The sequence below is a fragment of the Anopheles gambiae genome, chromosome 2 (assembly GCF_943734735.2).
Source record: "Anopheles gambiae chromosome 2, idAnoGambNW_F1_1, whole genome shotgun sequence".
NCBI classification, from domain to species: domain Eukaryota; kingdom Metazoa; phylum Arthropoda; class Insecta; order Diptera; family Culicidae; genus Anopheles; species Anopheles gambiae.
Window position 1 is genome coordinate 86,961,549 of NC_064601.1, and position 20,145 is coordinate 86,981,693.

The following is a 20,145-nucleotide window of genomic DNA, read 5'->3' on the forward strand; positions in this document are numbered from 1 at the left end:
CCGATATGGGTCTAGGATCGCTTCTAGGAACTCACTGGGTTCACGATCAGTTCCAGTATGTTCCGGCACGAACAGAATCAGTTCCCGGATTGACATGGGTTCGAGATCAATTGTAGGTACTGGTATGACTTTAAGTTTAGTTCCAATTACACTACAAGTTTAGGGTCAAATATCGGTTCAGGATCTCCAGCACTGTTCCAGGACCGGCATAGGTTGAGGACAATTTCAATAGTCGTCATTGGTTCGGGGTCAGTTATAAGATAAGTATGGAGTCAGGATGCATTCATGTACCTGTTTGGAGCTTTATTATATTGCATTGAATAGTGACCTAGGAATTACGGAATAGACTTATCTTTTTATATTTTATAGCTTATTATTAATTGAATGTGTTCAGCCTTGTTAACTACTGATCAGCTTGTTAACTACTATATATTCTTACATTCAACAATCTAACATCTAGAAATTTTTTCCAAGATTCCACGTGAACAGTTGACTAACTGTTGTGTTCGGATGTCCGTTCACTTATTTGAATAAACCACTGAACTAAGCACAATTAAAAGGTTACAAACAAAACATGCAAACTTTATTCCTAACACATTAAATACTTGTTGAAACGTAAAAACCTCGGCGCAGCCGCGTAACGGTTACCGCACTCGTTGATCACCCGAGAACCGAATGCCCCGGGTGAACGGCCGTCGTGCCCTAGCCGCGATGGCGCGGCCCTTTCGCTCCGTCACACGGTCGCCCTCGACGGACAGCTCGGGTGACGTCCAGGGCTGTCGCACTCTGCGAACAACCCAGAGCCACAATGTTGCGCGACGCTGTCCGTCTCCACAACACTAACAATATGTTTATATCGTACTAACTACTAAAAGTGTTGCCTCAATGCAGCACAAACTGATCAATAGTGGTCCCTGTCATGGCAAGTATTTTTTCCGGTGTACAGGATGTAGCTGGAATGTAAAAATGGAATAGTTAAGCTGAGAACTTCCTGGACATAATGCAGATCGTAACTAGTGTTGGGCATTGTGCGCGTGTGCGCACTGTGCGCACAGCACACCTCATTGTGCGCACTGCACAGCACACTTTGTACTGTGCGAGCACACTTCGCACAGTGCGCGCACTTCGCACTTTTCGCACAGTGCGAGCACAATCCGCACTTTTCGCACACTTCGCACAGTGCGGGCACTTTTCGCACACTCCGCACAGTGCGCGCACTTTTCGCACAGTATGAGCACACTTCATACTGTGCGAGCACACTCCGCACAGTGCGCGCACTTTACACACAGTGCAAGAACAGTCCGGACTTTTCGCACACTTCGCACAGTGCGAGCACATTCCACACTTTTCGCACACTTCGCACAGTGCAAGCATGTTTCGCAAATTTCGTGCGAATCGGTGCGAGCACACTTCGTACCATGTTACAGGAAGTCAGGTGGTATGGTACTGAGCATATTTTGACAAACCGCCTTTAAGCATCAGCATCAGTTAGCATTAGCGACTCCGATCCGTTGGTGCTACGAGTTCAAGTCGGGGCGAATCAAAGATCCATAAATCGCTTGCACACATTCATACCACACACATGCCCATCACCCCCCCCCCCCCTCCCCTTTTGCCCTGTCCCATGTCTTCTCTTCAGTTAATCACAAAATTTGACTAGGGCTCCGAGTGAAAATTGTAATTTTTGCATCAAAACATGCGCTGCTATCGCAAGCCTGCGACGCGAATAACAGTTTTCCCGTGAAACCAGCTGTCTGTTTTATTGCACAATCGCAAAGCGGTGGCTCCGAGTACAAGCACAGACACGTTTCATCTCAGCCAAATTCAAGAGAAACCTCAACCCACTGGAGCGTCGTTTACCTACGACCTTCACAGTTCATAGTTGTTTTCAAGAAACGCGTGCTTGATGTCAGCCGATTTTTCCTGATAATTTCTTCGGCTATGGACCGCTGTGTTGATATTGTGTTTCGGGGCCTTTAAATTTTTGTCTGGGTGTGTTGTATCCTTGTGTTTGTGTAACGGGTTTTCGATCGGGATTCGAAGAGGTCAGGTGTCCGCCAAGTTCATCCACTGTTAGACGAACCCGATGGCTGAGTAAATGAACTCTAAGAGAAAAAGCTGACATTGGTCGTGTGGTCGTGGTCTTTGTGTACGTACCACCATGGTACGAAGTGTGCTCGCACAGTGCAAAGTGAAGCAAGTGAAGCTTGCACTGTGCGAAGTGTGCGAAAAGTGCGGAGTGTGCTCGCACTGTGCGAAGTGTGCGAAAAGTCCGGACTGTGCTCGCACTGTGCGGAGTGTGCGAAAAGTGCGCGCACCGTGCGAAGTGTGCTCGCACTGTGCGAAATGTGCGGAGTGCGCGCACAGTGCAGAGTGCGCGCACAGTGCGGGGTGCGCGCACAGTGCGTAGAGCGCGCACAGTGCGAAATGTGCACCGCACACTGAGATGTGCGTGCGTGTGCGCACAGCACACCTAATTGTGCTCTTTTTCCCAACACTAATCGTAACCATTATCACTTACCGAGCTCTAGCCATTCAATCGGCAATCCAGCATCGCGCCGTGCAGAAGCCAGGGCATACCGCAGAGCGAACTGCACAGCAACTGCCAGATTGTACGCCGGTTCTCCCGTTGTCTTCGACCGAAGTACACCCGCTGGGTTCGAACTCTTCTGCAGCAACCGAACGCGCATATCTACCGGAATGTCACGCGCACTCGGCGGCTTGTAGTTCCATGTGCGGTAGTTGCTAAGCTCTCCCGTACTCCGATCGTACCGCAGCTCCTCCAGCAGATGAAACCCGACCGCCATCACAAAAGCTCCCTCAATCTGTCCAATGTCCAATAGAGGGTTCATGCTCTCGCCCGTATCCTCCAGAATGTCCACACGCTGCAGCTGTACCTGCCCGGTAAGTACGTCCGCCTCTAGCTCGACTGCACACAGTGCCCACACGGTGTATCCACGTAGATCCGTCTGTTTGGTGTTGTAAGAAGCGGTCAGATCTATCCGTCGCTGGTAGCACATCTGTACGATCGCTTCCCACGGAGCGGTCCGATTATCTTCCCGCACGGGACGAATGCGTTCGAGCAGAGTTTCACAGGCACGCCGGGCCGAGTACGCCACTAGATCCGTACTGATACTACTGCCTTCAACGAATGCGTTCGGGCTGCCAACAGAGGTATGTGGCTTCACCGTAATTAGTGCCAAAGGAATACCGAGCGTATGTGCCACCACCTGTGCAACCTTTGTGTTTATGCCCTGCCCTATCTCTGGTGCTCCGATCGTAACAGCCACACTTCCATCCACGTGGTAGATTGATACCCAAGCATTCATACCTCCGTAATAGCTAATTGGATGAGCCAAAGGAACGATCGCAATTCCTCGCTTTTTCCAACGATTCGTCTCGTTGAAACGATCGACAGCTGCTTTACGCTCCTTGAAGTCCACCTGCTCATAGAATGCTGGCAGTAAGGTGGCCATACTGCTGCCTGGTTCCATGTTGGCAAGCCGAACTGTGAGAGGATCGAGCCCAGTAACGAACGCCACATGCTCCATGATCGTTTCGATGGTTGAGATCGCCTCGGCTGTACCGGGTGATCGTAACCAGGTGGTGCTAGGTGAGTCAGAAAGTGTACCACGTAACAGTTGTCGCCAGCTGTCATCACTGTAGCAGTTGCGGAATGCACCGCGGAATACAAACGCCATCGCTTCGTACTGGGACACACCTTCGTCTTCGTAGTAGGTGTTGGAAAGCCGAACGATGCGTCCATCGGTAGGCCTTACATCTACCTCATACTGGCACTGACCTCCGTTACGTTTACCGATTGCCTTCATCGTAGTCTCGAACGGTAATACCATCCGAACCGGACGTCGGGTAAGATAGGCGCCCAGGGCACACGCACTGGCGACCCATGCTCCGCGGGATAGTTTCGCACCAAACGATCCACCTACAGGGCGTACAATAACGCGAACGTTACACTGGCGCCAGTTGAGTGACTTTGCGATCGCGTTCTGAACCATATGGCTCGATTGGGTAGCACTATACACATCCATCCCGGTCCCATCCTCCGATGGGATGCAAAGACAAGTCTGAGGCTCTAGCGTGAAGTGTGCTTGACTACGAAAGTGACACTTGCCCGTAACCTTCACGGTGTTGACAGTACTGCCCGCCCGGTTGTACGATCGACCCACTACGTCCGGTTCAAGCGTCAGGATACGATGGCCTGAAGTGCCATGGGCGAGCACATCATCCACCGTGGGAAGTATCGGCTCATCATTGGACTCTCCGTAAGTCATCTTCACCATCGTTGCTGCCTCCGTAGCACATTCGAACGACTCAGCCACCACAATACCAACCGGCTGACCATGGTATAGCACTTTACCACTGCACAGGATCTCCTCGGGCACATCCCGAAATGGGTAAGTCGTGTTGAAACCTCCAACAAGTGAGGCGAAATTATTCTTCCCAGGGATATCTTTGGCGGAATAGAACGCCACAACACCCGGCATTGCGAAAGCGGGCGATGGATCAATGGCAGTAATCTTTCGATGCACTACGTTTGCCAGTACGAAGGCGGCGTGCAACTCGTCCGGACGACTTGGAAGATCGTTGACGTAGATCGCTTCACCGGCCGTCTGGTGGAAGGCTTCCAGCTTGGGCAGTGCTTGCGTAAGCGGCCAGTTTGAGGGATACGTATCGAAGGACTGAGCGCCGCTGGAAATGGGACGCTGTATTTTCGATCCACCCGAGCGGACTATCGGGTTGGCTACGCGACGATCACGTGGTGCAATATGAAGGACGAAACGGTACAGTAAACCGACTGCTACCTGGCGACGGTATGATGCATCTGCGGCTGGTTCCGTTTGTCCACCGGCTAGCTCGGCGTTCAGTACGGCAAGCGTTTCCTGCAACATCACATTGTTGAACGGGTTCTTGCCCGCGAGGTACTGTTCCGTGCGGGTTGCGCGAGAAAACTGTGGCGAAGAAGATAAAGAGATCAAGGGCTACAATGAGACTTGTAATATACGACCTTGGAGAAGACGAATTTTACTTATATCTATATTCGCTTTGTTCTTAGTTGGATCTCCGAATACAAGATCATAGACACATCTTACACAGCACGGTGATTAAATGATGCCATAATGCAACAGTCGCGGATACTCCATAGCAACAAATTGATCTTTTCCCTAATGTTAATGTGTTTACAGATACACATAAGGTTGAGGTAGATAAGGTTCTCCTTATAGAGACTTCACATCTCTCTAAGATCAATCGCTCCGGTAATCCGGAAAATGGCAATCGATGTTCATAACGTTAGTTCCTTAGCTGAAACTTCTTATCACAAGTTATACAATATTTTCTGATTTTCTGAAAACATTGGTGCATGGTAGATATAAAGTCTCAACGGCCTCAAGCAAAGTAAATGTGTGTGATCGACGAATGATCATACCTCTAATCCTAATTGAGCAGTTCAGATAAAGATTTTCTACATCAAGAAGCAGTGGAACATCACACCTCATGTGCAACGTTGTGCATAACTCACCGCAAAGCATACCAAACCTTCCCAAGTATTTGGAAAATACATCAAATTTGGTAAAATAAGACATAATGTTCATCGCGTGATCTATCAACCAAAACCGAATGAATAAAACAAATCGTTCTCGGTTCAATCTGTTACCAGAGCTTCTTTTACGATTCCTTTCACTTACTACAACAGGCGCGAATGGCATCAAACAACACCAGCAAAACCGTACCCACCTTCGGTCCGATGCCGCCGAAGCAAAGACACGCTTGCTCGACGTTAATTTTGCGTGCGCACAGGCGCAACAGAAAGGCGGCGTTGACATGGGCGCTCGCGTTCTGCGCCCTTGCCGCTACCTTGTACGAGCGAAACACGCACCGGTCCGAGTCGAGCGGGGGAAGCGTTATGTTCAGCAGCACCCGTCTGTGCATGTTATAGCTGAGAAACTGGCCGAGCAGCAGCTTTTCCATCGCACCGCTGGGGGAAGCTGCAAAGAAAAGGTGTAGCAAAAAAGTGAACACAGTGAAAAAGGAGTTATATGATTGTTTTCTCCAATCCTGGCTTACCAATTGTCATCTCGACACCGATAGCTTCGAACAAAACGAACAGATCGGATGGAAACTCGGGATGGCGATGTTTGAGCGTTAGATTCCCGGCGATCGTCCCGACGTGCCGCACTGCGGGATGTGCGACCTCTTCCACATGACGTGCCAGCTCGCCACAGTACGTAAAGCGCCGATCGGCTTTGGCCGCCTCTCGCAATATCTCAATCAGCTCACTGAGCGTCACATTCGCACCGACGATCACCGAACTTCCGATCCAGTAGTTGCGCAGCTCCTCCACGTGGCGCACATCGATGAACACTCGCAAGTCTGCGGCTCTCCGGTACACACCGTGACCCGTGTTGCCCGCCACCAGCATGTACGTCCCAGGGCTCACGTCCTCCTCTCGCAGAATGTCAAATATCTCGTCCACTGTGCGCACTCGAAACCACCGACGATCTTGATGCATGAACTGCAGCTCAATCGTCTCATCGGAGCAACCCTTGGCTGAACATTCCCGCTCACAACCGACACAGCTCGCCCGGGGCAGATCTTCGATGTCTGAGGCACAGGTGATGCCCATAGCCCGTCGAGCTAGCCTATCCTCGGGCGGTGCATCGACCGCGAATGACTTGAACGCATCCAGAATCGGTCGATAGCCGGTACAGCGACAGATGTTCCCTGCCAGTGCCTTCTCCACATCTTCCATCGTGACGCTGCCATTGTTCGCCTCCAGCAGGCTGTACATGCTCATCACCATGCCGGGCGAACAGTACCCGCACTGTGTGCCGTTGAACTGTGCCAATCGCTCCTGTACCGGATGGTATCCGGTCGCCTTCGACCCAATGCCTTCCACCGTAAGAATGTCCATGCCATGGCAGGAGAACACCGAAAACAGACACTAAAAGAAACGGAAACCAATCAGAACTAGCACAAACACACACCGAACTAGAATGCCGACTGAAGAATTGAAGCACCACTGACCGAGTTCACTGAGAAGGTGATGCGTTGCTTGGTAACCGGATGCGTGTCGACCACGTTCACGATGCACACACCACAGCCACCCTCGAGACACATAAACTTGGTGCCCGCCAGGTGTGCCTTGGTGCGTATGAAGCGATTCAGCGACGCATCGATCGGCAGCTCGTCCGGGGTAACTGACCACGACAAGGGGAAAAGGGAAAGGAAAGGCACGAAACATCACTTTTGAGCATAAAAACAACCGAATTTCGCTTTTCGTACCCTGGTACAGCTTCCCGTTGATGGTGAACTTCACGCGCATGGTGACGCACTGACGACGACGTGGCTATGCGCAGGTTTCACACGGAGTACGCAATTCAAGCGCAAATCCAACACTGACGGGAGAAGACTGCGCACCAACGGTCAGTAGGCTCCAAACGGCAACACGATTGCACGCATCACCGAGCTCACCAAGACGGGGAAAATGAACGGGACTAGTTGTCCTTACACGTTCACTCAACGAGGGGTGTATGTGAAGACGACTGGGAAAGTGAAAGCTTAGAACATTATATAGAGCAAAGCCCTACATGCGCGTGTGAGGTTTTAAATGTGCGCATAGAGCATGATGAGTTCGTTGTTGTTTTTTTTTTTCCACCATGAAGCTAGCGTTTGAAAGCTATTCGGTGGCGCACGATCGGTACGATCGCCACGCGAATCCGTTCGATGGCGCACGGTCGGTTGGGTTCGAAGATTTGGAAAAGTAGCGTGCCAGTTCCCCGGTTGCCGCGAACGAGTGCACAACGTTTTTTCCTGAGGCTGAGAGTGATCAGTACACTTGGTACTTGCTTATATTACGCCCATAGGCTAGCGTGCGTCCGTGCGTGCGTCCCGTGGCGGGAAAAATCAATATGGACGACGTGGTGCGCTTCACAATCAACGGCAGGCAGTACACGGGTAAGGGAAGCGAAGTGGACGTGTGATCGAATTTCAAATGGGCGTGATTTGATCTGCAGCACTGCACGCCTTTGGAATGTCGGAATGTGTGAGCCGGACTGTTGGGAAATGTGATAATGGTGTCGAGAAGACTTATGAGTTTTCGGCAGTGAAGTAATGAAGTGCAACGATGGTAGTTTTGGAAGGAAACAAACTGTTCAAGCTTTAGATGTATGTGTATTTTGGATGCATCTTGGTGACTATTTCGACGTTGAGAGCTTCAATATTAAAGCAGTCCGAGTGATTAGATGTAAAAGTCGTAGCGAAAGCGTTGTCGTGTGAAAGAGAAACCTATACGTACGAGTGGTTAATAGAGCAATCTATAGCTTAATACCCACATTCAAAGGATGTTTCCAACATGTGATGTGCTGTTCATGATGGCTGCGCGTACATTATCATTGTTGGAAGCATTCGCATAATTTCTTGCTTGAATGAAGCTGAATAATCGATCGTTGAAGGTTACTACAATGTTAACGTATACCATCGGAGCGCTTAATCGGCGGTATTTGTTAAATGGGGCTTTAAAAATCACCGATTCGCCTCGCAAACCCACAAACCGTAACGGTTGGCTCGTGTCTGGCCGTAAAAGTTGGATATTTCTTGACCATAAAATCAACAGCACTGACGCCTGAAAGGGGAATTTACTTTTCTTTTTTCTTTACGATCATTACGGCGCTCTTTATTGGATCCAAAGACCGAGTTGAAGGGCTATATGTTTGATTATTGAACTATTTCTTGCTTTGGCTATCTCGTTCTAGTACGCGCCACGACCGTTCCGGTGGACACATCGCTAAACACGTTCATCCGCGATCATGCCCATCTGAAAGGGACCAAGTTCATGTGCCGGGAGGGTGGATGTGGCGCCTGTGTCGTTACCGTGTCGGACTATCATCCGGCCACGCGCGAACGTCGTTCGTGGGCAGCAAATTCGGTAACTAGTTTGATCTGCTTGAATGCCATCAAGCGTAACGTTATAATTCTATGAATTTACGTATCTCCTAAAAGTGCCTAGTATCGGTGTTCTCCTGCGATGGAAAGGATATTGTCACAATTGAGGGAATCGGTGGGCACAGGAAAGGTTCCTACCATCCCATCCAGCGCCGGCTGGCAGAGTACGGTGGCTCACAGTGTGGATACTGTTCTCCGGGCATGGTGATGAGCATGTACAGCTTGCTTGCCTCCCGAAAGCACGGCCAACAGCAGCAAGCTGAGGAAGGAACAGTTGAGCCTGCGCTGACAGCGGCACAGATCGAACAGGCCTTCGATGGGAACGTCTGTCGGTGTACCGGTTACCGTCCGATCCTGGATGCTTTCAAATCGTTCGCAAACGATCAAGATCAAGAGCCACCGATTGTGGACATTGAGGATTTGGTGGGCAGCACGCCAACGGCTATGGGAAAGGGTTCTGTCTCATCATCAAAATGTCTCAAGTTTGCCGATGGACGAAAGTGGTTTAAAGTGTTGACGCTCTCGGAAGCCTTCGATGTGCTGCAGACGATCGCCAACAGCGAACCGTACACCTTCGTCAGCGGGAATACGGCGCATGGAGTGTATAGACGTTCCGATCGGTTGAAGGTGTTCATAGACGTAAACGCAGTGGAGGAGCTTCATCGGCACACGGTTGATCAAGATCTTGTGGTGGGAGCTGGCCTACGTTTGACCGAGTTTATTGCACTGCTAGAGCAAACGGCGGAAGCACATCTAAGCTTTACTTACTGCATACCGATGGCAAAGCACATCAGAAAGGTGGCTAATCTGCCCGTGCGCAATGTCGGTACGATCGGGGGCAATCTGATGATCAAGCATCAACATCCAGAGTTTCCTTCGGATTTATTTCTACTACTAGAAACTGTAGGCGCCAAGCTGACTGTTCGTAAGTATCCCGAGATGATCCTTAATATTTAGACTCTGAATGTCCTTATTCCCTTGCTTTTCTATCCTTTTTAGTGTCCTCCACTGACAGTGATCCTCTCATCGTATCACCACTCGAATTCCTGAAGCTCAACTTGCACAAATGCATCCTAACATCCGTCCGACTTCCACCCCACGATCACGTTAGCACGACGTTACGATCGTACAAAATTATGCCCGTTGCCCAGAACTCCCGAGCCTACGTGAATGCCGGCTTCCTGCTACAACTGTGTCCCGATCGCAAGCTCTGCACCTCCATCCGCATCTGCTACGGTGGCATCAATCCTGCCTTTGTGCATGCGCAACAAACGGAAAGCTTCCTCTCCGGCAAGCCCCTCTTCCTTGACAGCACACTCTCCCAGGCGTTGAAAGTCCTCGAGCGTGAGCTAAAACCCGACTGGATACTTCCCGATGCATCTCCAACCTATCGCAAACAGCTCGCTCTTGCCGCATTCTATCGCTTTGCGCTCAGTGTGCATCCCGCCGTAGGTCGAACGTATCGCAGTGGTATGGAACCGATCGAGCGGCCGCTCGTCTCAAGCGGTCGGCAAACGTACGACACCTACCAGAAACGGTGGCCACTCACGCAAAGCATACCGAAGCTGGAAGGGTTGGCGCAGTGTTCCGGTGAGGCGGAGTACATTAACGATATGCCGGTACTGCCGAACGAACTGCACGGTGCGCTGGTACTCTCGAACGAGATCCGGGAAAAGATCGTGGCGATTGATGCATCTGAAGCGCTAGCTCTGCCCGGAGTGAGGGCGTTCTTCTGCGCGCAAGATGTTCCAGGATTCAACAACTTTATGCCACTGGAGATGGGTTCCCCGGAGGTGGAGGAGATCTTCTGCAGCGGGGAGATACAGTTCGCCGGACAGGTTGTTGGGATGATCTGTGCAGATAGTTTCGAGCTGGCCAATGCTGCCGTGGCAATGGTTCGGATTGAGTATAAGCCTGCCAGCAATAGGATCATTCTGCCGACTGTGCAGGACGTGGTGGACGCACTGGACTATAGTCGCGTGAGCGATCAACCATACGATCGGCACGGTGCACGGTATCATCTTGCCAAGGAAGGTCCGTACAGCGTCAGTGGCCGGTTCGATCTGCGCGGTCAGTACCATGGTCAGCTCGAGACGCAGATCGCCCTTTGCGTGCCGCACGCCGACTCGATGGACGTGTACTGTGCGACCCAGTGGCTGGATCACGTGCAGATCGCCGTCTCACAAGCGCTGCAGGTTCGTGAAAGCTCACTAAACCTTAGCGTTCGGCGCGTTGGAGGTGCGTACGGTGCGAAGCTAACGCGAGCGACTCAGATCGCCTGTGCCTGTGCAGTGGCCGCCTACCGAACTGGGGTCCCCGTTCGGATGATCCTACCGCTCGAGACGTCAATGTCCGGTTCGGGCAAGCGGTGCGGAAGTGTCAGCGAGTATGAGGTGTCGTTTGACGCGAGCGGACGCATCAGCCGGCTGTCGCACACCTTCATACACGATGCTGGGGCCACGCTGAACGTGATGCTCGGCGCGATAACGAGCGATATGTTTAAAAACTGCTACCGAACGGACTACTGGAAGCTGCGCACAAAGATCGCTCGCACGGACGCTCCACCAAACACGTGGGCCCGGGCTCCGGGCTCGTCAGAAGGTATCGCAATGGCGGAAAACATCATGGAGCACATTGCGCACCAGACAGGGCTAGATGCGGTGGACGTGCGGATGGCAAACATTTCGCGCGAGAACAAGATGCACACGCTGCTGCCACGCTTCCGGCGTCAGGTGGAGTACGACGAGCGTAGGCGACAGATTGATCACTTCAATGGGGAAAATCGGTGGCGCAAGCGGGGTATCGCGATCATGCCCATGCAGTACCCGCTGGAGCTGAACTCGATGAAGAAAGCGATGCTGTCGGTGTACAGTGACGATGGTACGGTGACGATCGTGCACGGCGGCATCGAGATGGGACAGGGCATTAACACGAAGGTAGCGCAGGTGGCGGCCCATCTGCTAGGCATACCGATCGAGAAGATTGTCGTACAGCCGACGGACAGTTTGCTGAATGCCAACTCGAACGGTTCCCAGCATACGCAGGCAACGGATAGTGTCGCTTTCGTAAGTGTCCAGAAATGGATTTTCGTGTGCAATTGTGATTTTTTATGTGTGACACTTTTCTTCCACAGGCTGTCAAACGATGCTGCGAGATGCTGCTCGAACGACTCCGCCCTTACCGTACACTGCTGCGGCGCACTAGCTGGGAAGAGATGGTACGCTATGCCGCTATGGACGACGTGGATATGCAGGTGTCGTTTTACGCCACTCCGACCGATATGCGCACTTACACCATCTGGGGACTGGCATGTGGTGAGATTGAGCTGGATGTACTCACCGGGCAGGTGCTTGTACGGCGAGTAGACATACTGGAGGATGTAGGCGAAAGCATAAACCCCGGCATCGATGTTGGCCAAATCGAGGGTGCGTTCGTGATGGGGTTGGGCTACTACCTGACCGAAGCGCTGGTGTATGATCCGAAAAATGGTGCGCTGGTGAACGATCGTACCTGGAACTACAAGATGCCGGGCCATCGGGACATTCCCGTTGACTTCCGTGTGTCGTTTTTGAGTAAAAGCTCCAACGCTGGTGGCGTCCTGCGCTCCAAGGCCACCGGAGAGCCGGCCTTTTCGCTAAGTCCGGTGATCGTTTACGCCGTGCGTAATGCTTTGCGAGCGGCAAGACGAGATGCAGGCCTACCGGACATTTGGTTGCATATGGGTTAGTACATATTGTGGGTTTTTTGCTATTGTGTATTTAATTACAATCTTCATTCTTGGTTTTCAATTACTTGTAGGTAGTGGCATGACGCCGGAGAAAATATTTGCCCTGTTGGAGAGTTCCATCGATCAGTACAAATACGAATGAAGTGCAAGGTACTATAATCTTGTAGGGCAGCATCGTGGCTTCATTGGCGACTGCTGTACATATAAAACACTGTAAAAATCTGTGGCATACTTTCTAATTACTATGTATAATCAACCCAAAGTATAATATATCGTTTGCTATATCAAACGGCGCTAATAAAGTACACTAAGATCTGAAAATAATGATCTTCTTCTTCTTTTGGCACAACAACCGCTGCCGGTCAAGGCCTGCCTGTACCCACTAGTGAAGTGGGCTTGACTTTCAGTGACTTTTTGATACCGTAGCAGGAAAGACAGTCCTACGTATGGAGGCACGGTCTATTCGGGGCTTGAATCCATGACGGGCATGTTGTTAAGTCGTTCGAGTTGACGATTGTACCACCAGATCGCCCCAAATAATGATATTTCTCATTAAACGAAGAAATAAAGAGAATTGAATTGTTTGACAATTGCTAACTTTATAAAGTTCCGAAAATATTTGCAATTCATTTTTTAAGGTTTAAATATGCAAAAGTGTCCTTCCTATTTCATTAGTCGAGAGATAAAATTATAAATGATCATGCTTCAGATGAAACAGAGAAAGCAATCAGATTTCAAAAAATGGTACTTACAGTGTTTTTTATGTGTTTCCAGAGTTTTGGTACCCTTTCTTGACTGTTTCTTATGGGAAGTGATTTTTATGTGATTTCCGAACAAGAATGAGGATTTTTTAGTGTTTTAGTGTCTCTCAAACAAAAGTGTCGTAGAGTCCATTTCCCGTCGTATATAAGTCACTTTCACTATAAAAGAGTCAAGTTAGCTGTCAAACGCCAAGCCAAGTGTGAGAAATCGTAGTATCCTAAAAAAACATACGAAAAGGAGGACCCATCAAGAACTTATGGAATTCGCACCGGGCGATCGTTCTCTTATCATTCCGACCGCCGATGTGAACACTTGTATCTTGTCATTGTATCGAAATAAAGTTGGTGTACGACTAAGAAACCAACATGTATGAATTAGAAAAACGCTACTTTGTTTCTTGTCGGAAAACTAACATTAGACTATTGACTTATCGTACCAAGAGCATAGCGATTACTCTTAGTCTTTCCCTCCATTGCAGGCCTTCTTCTTCTTCTTCTTTGGCACAACAACCGTTGTCGGTCAAAGCCTGCATGTACCCCCACAAGTGAAGTGAGCTTGGCTTTCTTTGACTTATTGTTACCTTACAAGGATAGTCAGTCCTACATATGGGGACACGGTCTATTCGGGGCTTGAACCCATGACGGGCATATTGTTAAGTCGTACGAGTTGACGACTGTACCACCAGATTGGTAACTGGGGTGGTACGGGGAACTGGTACGCTGCTTTTCCAAATCTTCGAACCCAACCGACCGTGCGCCTTCGAACGGATTCGCGTGGCGATCGTGCCGATCGTGCGCCACCGAATAGCTTTCAAACGGTAGCTTCGCTGTGGAGGAAGAAATAACAACGGACTCATCATGCTCTATGCGCACATTTAAAACCTCACACGCGCATGTAGGGCTTTGCTCTATATAATGTTCTAAGCTTTCACTTTCCCAGTCGTCTTCACATACACCCCTCGTTGAGTGAACGTGTAAGGACAACTAGTCCCGTTCATTTTCCCCGTCTTGGTGAGCTCGGTGATGCGTGCAATCGTGTTGCCGTTTGGAGCCTACTGACCGCTGGTGCGCAGTCTTCCCCCGTCAGTGTTGGATTTGCGCTTGAATTGCGTACTCCGTGTGAAACCTGCGCATAGCCACGTCGTCGTCAGTGCGTCACCATGCGCGTGAAGTTCACCATCAACGGGAAGCTGTACCAGGGTGCGAAAAGCGAAATTCGGTTGTTTCTATCCACAAAACTGATGTTTCGTGTATTTCCTTTCCCTTTTCCCCTTGCCATGGTCAGTTACCCCGGACGAGCTGCCGATCGATGCGTCGCTGAACCGCTTCATACGCACCAAGGCACACCTGACGGGCACCAAGTTTATGTGTCTCGAGGGTGGCTGTGGCGTGTGCATCGTGAACGTGGTCGACACGCATCCGGTAACCAAGCAACGCATCACCTTCTCAGTGAACTCGGTCAGTGGTGCTTCAATTCTTCAGTCGGCATTCAAGTTCGGTGTGTGTTTGTGCTAGTTCTGATTGGTTTCCGTTTCTTTTAGTGTCTGTTTTCGGTGTTCTCCTGCCATGGCATGGACATTCTTACGGTGGAAGGCATTGGGTCGAAGGCGACCGGATACCATCCGGTACAGGAGCGATTGGCACAGTTCAACGGCACACAGTGCGGGTACTGTTCGCCCGGCATGGTGATGAGCATGTACAGCCTGCTGGAGGCGAACAATGGCAGCGTCACGATGGAAGATGTGGAGAAGGCACTGGCAGGGAACATCTGTCGCTGTACCGGCTATCGACCGATTCTGGATGCGTTCAAGTCATTCGCGGTCGATGCACCGCCCGAGGATAGGCTAGCTCGACGGGCTATGGGCATCACCTGTGCCTCAGACATCGAAGATCTGCCCCGGGCGAGCTGTGTCGGTTGTGAGCGGGAATGTTCAGCCAAGGGTTGCTCCGATGAGACGATTGAGCTGCAGTTCATGTATCAAGATCGTCGGTGGTTTCGAGTGCGCACAGTGGACGAGATATTTGACATCCTGCGAGAGGAGGACGTGAGCCCTGGGACGTACATGCTGGTGGCGGGCAACACGGGTCACGGTGTGTACCGGAGAGCTGCAGACTTGCGAGTGTTCATCGATGTGCGCCACGTGGAGGAGCTGCGCAACTACTGGATCGGAAGTTCGGTGATCGTCGGTGCGAATGTGACGCTCAGTGAGCTGATGGAGATATTGCGAGAGGCGGCCAAAGCCGATCGGCGCTTTACGTACTGTGGCGAGCTGGCACGTCATGTGGAAGAGGTCGCACATCCCGCAGTGCGGCACGTCGGGACGATCGCCGGGAATCTAACGCTCAAACATCGCCATCCCGAGTTTCCATCCGATCTGTTCGTTTTGTTCGAAGCGATCGGTGTCGAGATGACGATTGGTAAGCTAGAAGAGGGAAAAACAATCAGGCAACTCCTCTTTCACGGTGTTCACTTTTTTGCTACACCTTTTCTTTGCAGCTTCCCCCAGTGGTGCGATGGAAAAGCTGCTGCCCGGCCAGTTTCTCAGCTATAACATGCACAGACAGGTGCTGCTGAACGTAACGCTTCCCCCGCTCGACTCGGACCGGTGCGTGTTTCGCTCGTACAAGGTAGCGGCAAGGGCGCAGAACGCGAGTGCCCATGTCAACGCCGCCTTTCTGTTGCGCCTGTGCGCACGCAAAATTAACGTCGAGCAAGCGTGTCTTTGCTTCGGCGGCATCGGACCGAAGGTGGGTACGGTTTTGCTGGTGTTGTTTGATGCCATTCGCGCCTGTTGTGAGGATTGAGGAGTTGTAGTAAGTGAAAGGAATCGTAAAAGAAGCTCTGGTAACAGATTGAACCGAGAACGATTTGTTTTATTCATTCGGTTTTGGTTGATAGATCACGCGATGAACGTTATGTCTTATTTTACCAGATTTGATGTATTTTCCAAATACTTGGGAAAGTTTGGTATGCTTTGCGGTGAGTTATGCACGACGTTGCACATGAGATGTGATGTTCCACTGCTTCTTGATGTAGAAAATCTTTATCTGAACTGCTCAGTTGGGATTACAAGTATGATCATTCACATCGATCACACACATTTACTTTGCTTGAGGCCGTTGAGATTTTATATCTCCCATGCACCAATGTTTTCAGAAATACTGAAGATATTGTATAACTTGTGATAAGAACTAAGGTAAGGAACTAACCTTATGGAAACCGATGGTTACATTTTCTGGATTACCGGAGCGATTGATCTTAGAGAGATGTGAAGTCTCTATAAGGAGAACCTTATCTACAGTTTACAGATACAATAACATTAGGGCAACAAGATCAATGTGTTGCTATGGAGTATCCAAGACTATTGAAATTAGGCCTCCTTTGATCACCGTGCTGTGTAAGATATGTCTGTGATCTTGTATTCGGAGATCCAACTAAGAACAAAGCGAATATAGATATAAGTAAAATTCGTCTTCTCCAAAGTCGTATATTACAAGTCTCATTGTAACCCTTGATCTCTTTATCTTCTTCGCCACAGTTTTCTCGCGCAACCCGCACGGAGCAGTACCTCGCGGGCAAGAACCCGTTCAACAACGTGATGCTGCAGGAAACGCTTGCCGTACTGAACGCCGAGCTAGCCGGTGGACAAACGGAACCAGCCGCAGATGCATCATACCATCGCCAGGTAGCAGTCGGTTTACTGTATCGTTTCGTCCTTCATATTGCGCCACGTGATCGTCGCGTAGCCAACCCGATAATCCGCTCGGGTGGATCGAAAATACAGCGTCCCATTTCCAGCGGCGCTCAGTCCTTCGATACGTATCCCTCAAACTGGCCGCTTACGCAAGCACTGCCCAAGTTGGAAGCCTTCCACCAGACGGCCGGTGAAGCGATCTACGTCAACGATCTTCCAAGTCGGCCGGACGAGTTGCACGCCGCCTTCGTACTGGCAAACGTAGTGCATCGACAGATTACTGCCATTGATCCATCGCCCGCTCTCGCAATGCCGGGTGTTGTGGCGTTCTATTCCGCCAAAGATATCCCTGGGAAGAATAATTTCGCCTCACTTGTTGGAGGTTTCAACACGGCCTTCCCGTTTCGGGATGTGCCCGAGGAGATTCTGTGTAGTGGTTACGTACTGTACCACGGTCAGCCGGTTGGTATTGTTGTGGCTGAATCCTTCGAGTGTGCTACGGAGGCAGCAACGATGGTGAAGATGACGTACGGAGAGTCCAATGATGAGCCGATACTTCCCACGGTGGATGATGTGCTCGCCCATGGCACTTCAGGCCATCGTATCCTGACGCTAGAACCGGACGTAGTGGGCCGATCGTACAACCGGGCGGGCAGTACTGTCAACACCGTGAAGGTTACGGGAAAGTGTCACTTTCGCAGTCAAGCACACTTCACGCTAGAGCCTCAGACTTGTCTTTGCATCCCATCGGAGGATGGGACCGGAATGGATGTGTATAGTGCTACCCAATCGAGCCATATGGTTCAGAACGCGATCGCAAAGTCACTCAACTGGCGCCAGTGTAATATACGAGTTATTGTACGTCCTGTAGGTGGATCGTTTGGAGGAAAACTGTCCCGCGGGGCATGGGTCGCCAGTGCGTGTGCCCTGGGCGCCTATCTTACCCGACGTCCGGTTCGGATGGTATTACCGTTCGAGACTACTATGAAGGCAATCGGTAAGCGTATCGGAGGTCAATGCGAGTACGAAGTGGACGTGCGTCCGATGGATGGACGCATTGTTCGACTTTCCAACACGTACTACGAGGATGAGGGTGTGTCCCAGTACGAAGCGATGACGATGCTGTTCCGAGAGGCGTTCCGTAACTGCTACAGTGATGACAGCTGGCGACTACGGATGCGCGGTGCCCTTACTGACTCACCTAGCACCACCTGGTTAAGATCGCCCGGTACAGCCGAGTCGATTGCCACCATCGAAACGATCATGGAGCATGTGGCGTTCGTTACTGGGCTCGATCCTCTCACAGTTCGGCTTGCCAACATGGAACCAGGCAGCAGCATGGCCACCTTACTGCCAGCATTCTATGAGCAGGTTGACTTCAAGGAACGTAAAGCAGCTGTCGATCGTTTCAACGAGACGAATCGTTGGAAGAAGCGAGGAATTGCGATCGTTCCGATGGGTCATCCGATTCGTTATTTTGGTGGCATGAACGCTTGGGTGTCAATCTATCACGTGGATGGAAGTGTGGCCGTCACGATCGGCACTGCCGAGATCGGACAGGGTGTTAACACAAAGGTGGCACAGGTTGTGGCCCACACGCTCGGCATTCCTTTGGCGTTGGTTACGGTGAAGCCACACACGACTATAGGCAGCCCGAACGCATTCATAGAGGGAGGCAGTATCAGCACGGATGTGGTGGCGTACTCGGCCCGGCGTGCCTGTGAAACTCTGCTCGAACGCATTCGTCCCGTGCGGGAAGATAATCGAACCGCTCCGTGGGAAGCGATCGTACAGATGTGCTACCAGCGACGGATTGATCTGACCGCTTCTTACAACACCAAACGGACGGATCTACGTGGATACACCGTGTGGGCACTGTGTGCAGTCGAGCTAGAGGCGGACGTACTTACCGGGCAGGTACAGCTGCAGCGTGTGGACATTCTGGAGGATACGGGCGAGAGCATGAACCCTCTTTTAGATATTGGACAGATCGAGGGCGCTTTTGTGATGGCGGTTGGGTTTCATCTGCTCGAGGAGCTGCGGTACGATCGGAGTACGGGAGAGCTTAGCAACTACCGCACGTGGAACTACAAGCCGCCGAGTGCGCGTGACATTCCGGTAGATATGCGCGTTCGGTTGCTGCAGAAGAGTTCGAACCCAGCGGGTGTACTTCGGTCGAAGACAACGGGAGAACCGGCATTCAACTTGGGAGTTACCGTCCAGTTCGCTCTACGGTATGCGCTAGCTTCGGCACGGCGCGATGCTGGACTGCCGATTGAGTGGTTAGAGATTGGTAAGTGATGATGTTTATGGTTAGGTGTATTCCCATTCTTCTTTCTTTTTTAAACATTAATAACGGTTCCTTCTTCTTTTCTTTTCTTTCAGCTACGTCCTGTACACCGGAAAAGGTACTTGCTCTGACGGGGACCACCATCGATCAGTTTGTGCTGCACTGAACAAGAGCGAATCAACCACAAACTAAGCGCCTACTTAGGACCCCGAGGTCTCAAGGGGGTCAATAAGCAAAACTTTCAATTATAAGTATGCATAATGATCAAGATTTTTCTATTCATATTTCGATTTGATTTGAGGTGAAATTGAAATGCAAAGTGAACTTTTCCGGTTATAAATTCACAACTTAATGTGGCTCAATTACAAGAAAATAATGCGTCCGACTATTTTAGGACCGGTATCTTGGTACAGCCGTCAACACGCACGTTGTGGTATCAAGCCCGTTATGGACCGTGTCCCTTATATAACGGTCAATTATATAGGTCAATTTTGAAAGTATCTAAACCTTAGAGAAATTTACTTTATGTAGATGTGAAGTGATAAAAATGTATGGAAGATGACCAGCCTGTCCGGTTCATCTAAAAGAAACTACACGAGAACTATCTTAAAGATTGCATCTTAGAGTGAAATCACTGTAAGTGTAATGGAATAGAAAAAATAATTGTCAGAGTTATTGAAAATAAAATAAATCACTACTAGGCCGACACAA

The 20,145-nt window shown here is 50.4% G+C and overlaps 3 protein-coding genes across 3 annotated transcripts; 2 read left to right on the forward strand and 1 right to left on the reverse strand.

Annotated features, from left to right (window-relative positions):
* Positions 1 to 844: 844 nt before the first annotated feature.
* On the reverse strand, positions 845 to 7,426 carry LOC1276323 (uncharacterized). Its single transcript, XM_315654.4, has 6 exons — positions 7,303 to 7,426; positions 7,045 to 7,217; positions 6,085 to 6,961; positions 5,755 to 6,005; positions 2,522 to 4,970; positions 845 to 953 (listed from the first exon to the last, which is right to left on the reverse strand). Exons 1-6 carry the CDS (start codon positions 7,340 to 7,342, stop codon positions 883 to 885), a joined length of 3,861 nt encoding a protein of 1,286 aa, XP_315654.4. The 5' UTR covers positions 7,343 to 7,426; the 3' UTR covers positions 845 to 882.
* A 370-nt stretch (positions 7,427 to 7,796) lies between these two features.
* LOC5667369 (xanthine dehydrogenase) lies at positions 7,797 to 12,458 on the forward strand. Its single transcript, XM_061648510.1, has 4 exons — positions 7,797 to 7,974; positions 8,772 to 8,944; positions 9,019 to 9,886; positions 9,961 to 12,458. Exons 1-4 carry the CDS (start codon positions 7,929 to 7,931, stop codon positions 12,324 to 12,326), a joined length of 3,453 nt encoding a protein of 1,150 aa, XP_061504494.1. The 5' UTR covers positions 7,797 to 7,928; the 3' UTR covers positions 12,327 to 12,458.
* A 378-nt stretch (positions 12,459 to 12,836) lies between these two features.
* LOC1276324 (uncharacterized) lies at positions 12,837 to 20,123 on the forward strand. Its single transcript, XM_315656.5, has 6 exons — positions 12,837 to 14,649; positions 14,735 to 14,907; positions 14,991 to 15,867; positions 15,947 to 16,197; positions 16,989 to 19,437; positions 19,530 to 20,123. Exons 1-6 carry the CDS (start codon positions 14,610 to 14,612, stop codon positions 19,598 to 19,600), a joined length of 3,861 nt encoding a protein of 1,286 aa, XP_315656.5. The 5' UTR covers positions 12,837 to 14,609; the 3' UTR covers positions 19,601 to 20,123.
* The last annotated feature ends 22 nt before the right edge of the window (positions 20,124 to 20,145 follow it).

Excerpts from the sequence above, each read along its gene's own strand:
- LOC1276323 (XM_315654.4), bottom strand. The coding sequence starts at position 7,342 with ATGCGCGTGAAGTTCACCATCAACGGGAAGCTGTACCAGG. Across the intron at positions 6,962-7,044 it reads TCACCTTCTCAGTGAACTCG|TGTCTGTTTTCGGTGTTCTC; the intron begins GTCAGTGGTGCT and ends CGTTTCTTTTAG. Across the intron at positions 4,971-5,754 it reads TCGGCGGCATCGGACCGAAG|TTTTCTCGCGCAACCCGCAC; the intron begins GTGGGTACGGTT and ends TCTTCGCCACAG.
- LOC5667369 (XM_061648510.1), top strand. The coding sequence starts at position 7,929 with ATGGACGACGTGGTGCGCTTCACAATCAACGGCAGGCAGTACACGG. Across the intron at positions 7,975-8,771 it reads CAACGGCAGGCAGTACACGG|TACGCGCCACGACCGTTCCG; the intron begins GTAAGGGAAGCG and ends ATCTCGTTCTAG. Across the intron at positions 8,945-9,018 it reads GTTCGTGGGCAGCAAATTCG|TGCCTAGTATCGGTGTTCTC; the intron begins GTAACTAGTTTG and ends ATCTCCTAAAAG.
- LOC1276324 (XM_315656.5), top strand. The coding sequence starts at position 14,610 with ATGCGCGTGAAGTTCACCATCAACGGGAAGCTGTACCAGG. Across the intron at positions 14,650-14,734 it reads CAACGGGAAGCTGTACCAGG|TTACCCCGGACGAGCTGCCG; the intron begins GTGCGAAAAGCG and ends TGCCATGGTCAG. Across the intron at positions 15,868-15,946 it reads CGGTGTCGAGATGACGATTG|CTTCCCCCAGTGGTGCGATG; the intron begins GTAAGCTAGAAG and ends TTTTCTTTGCAG.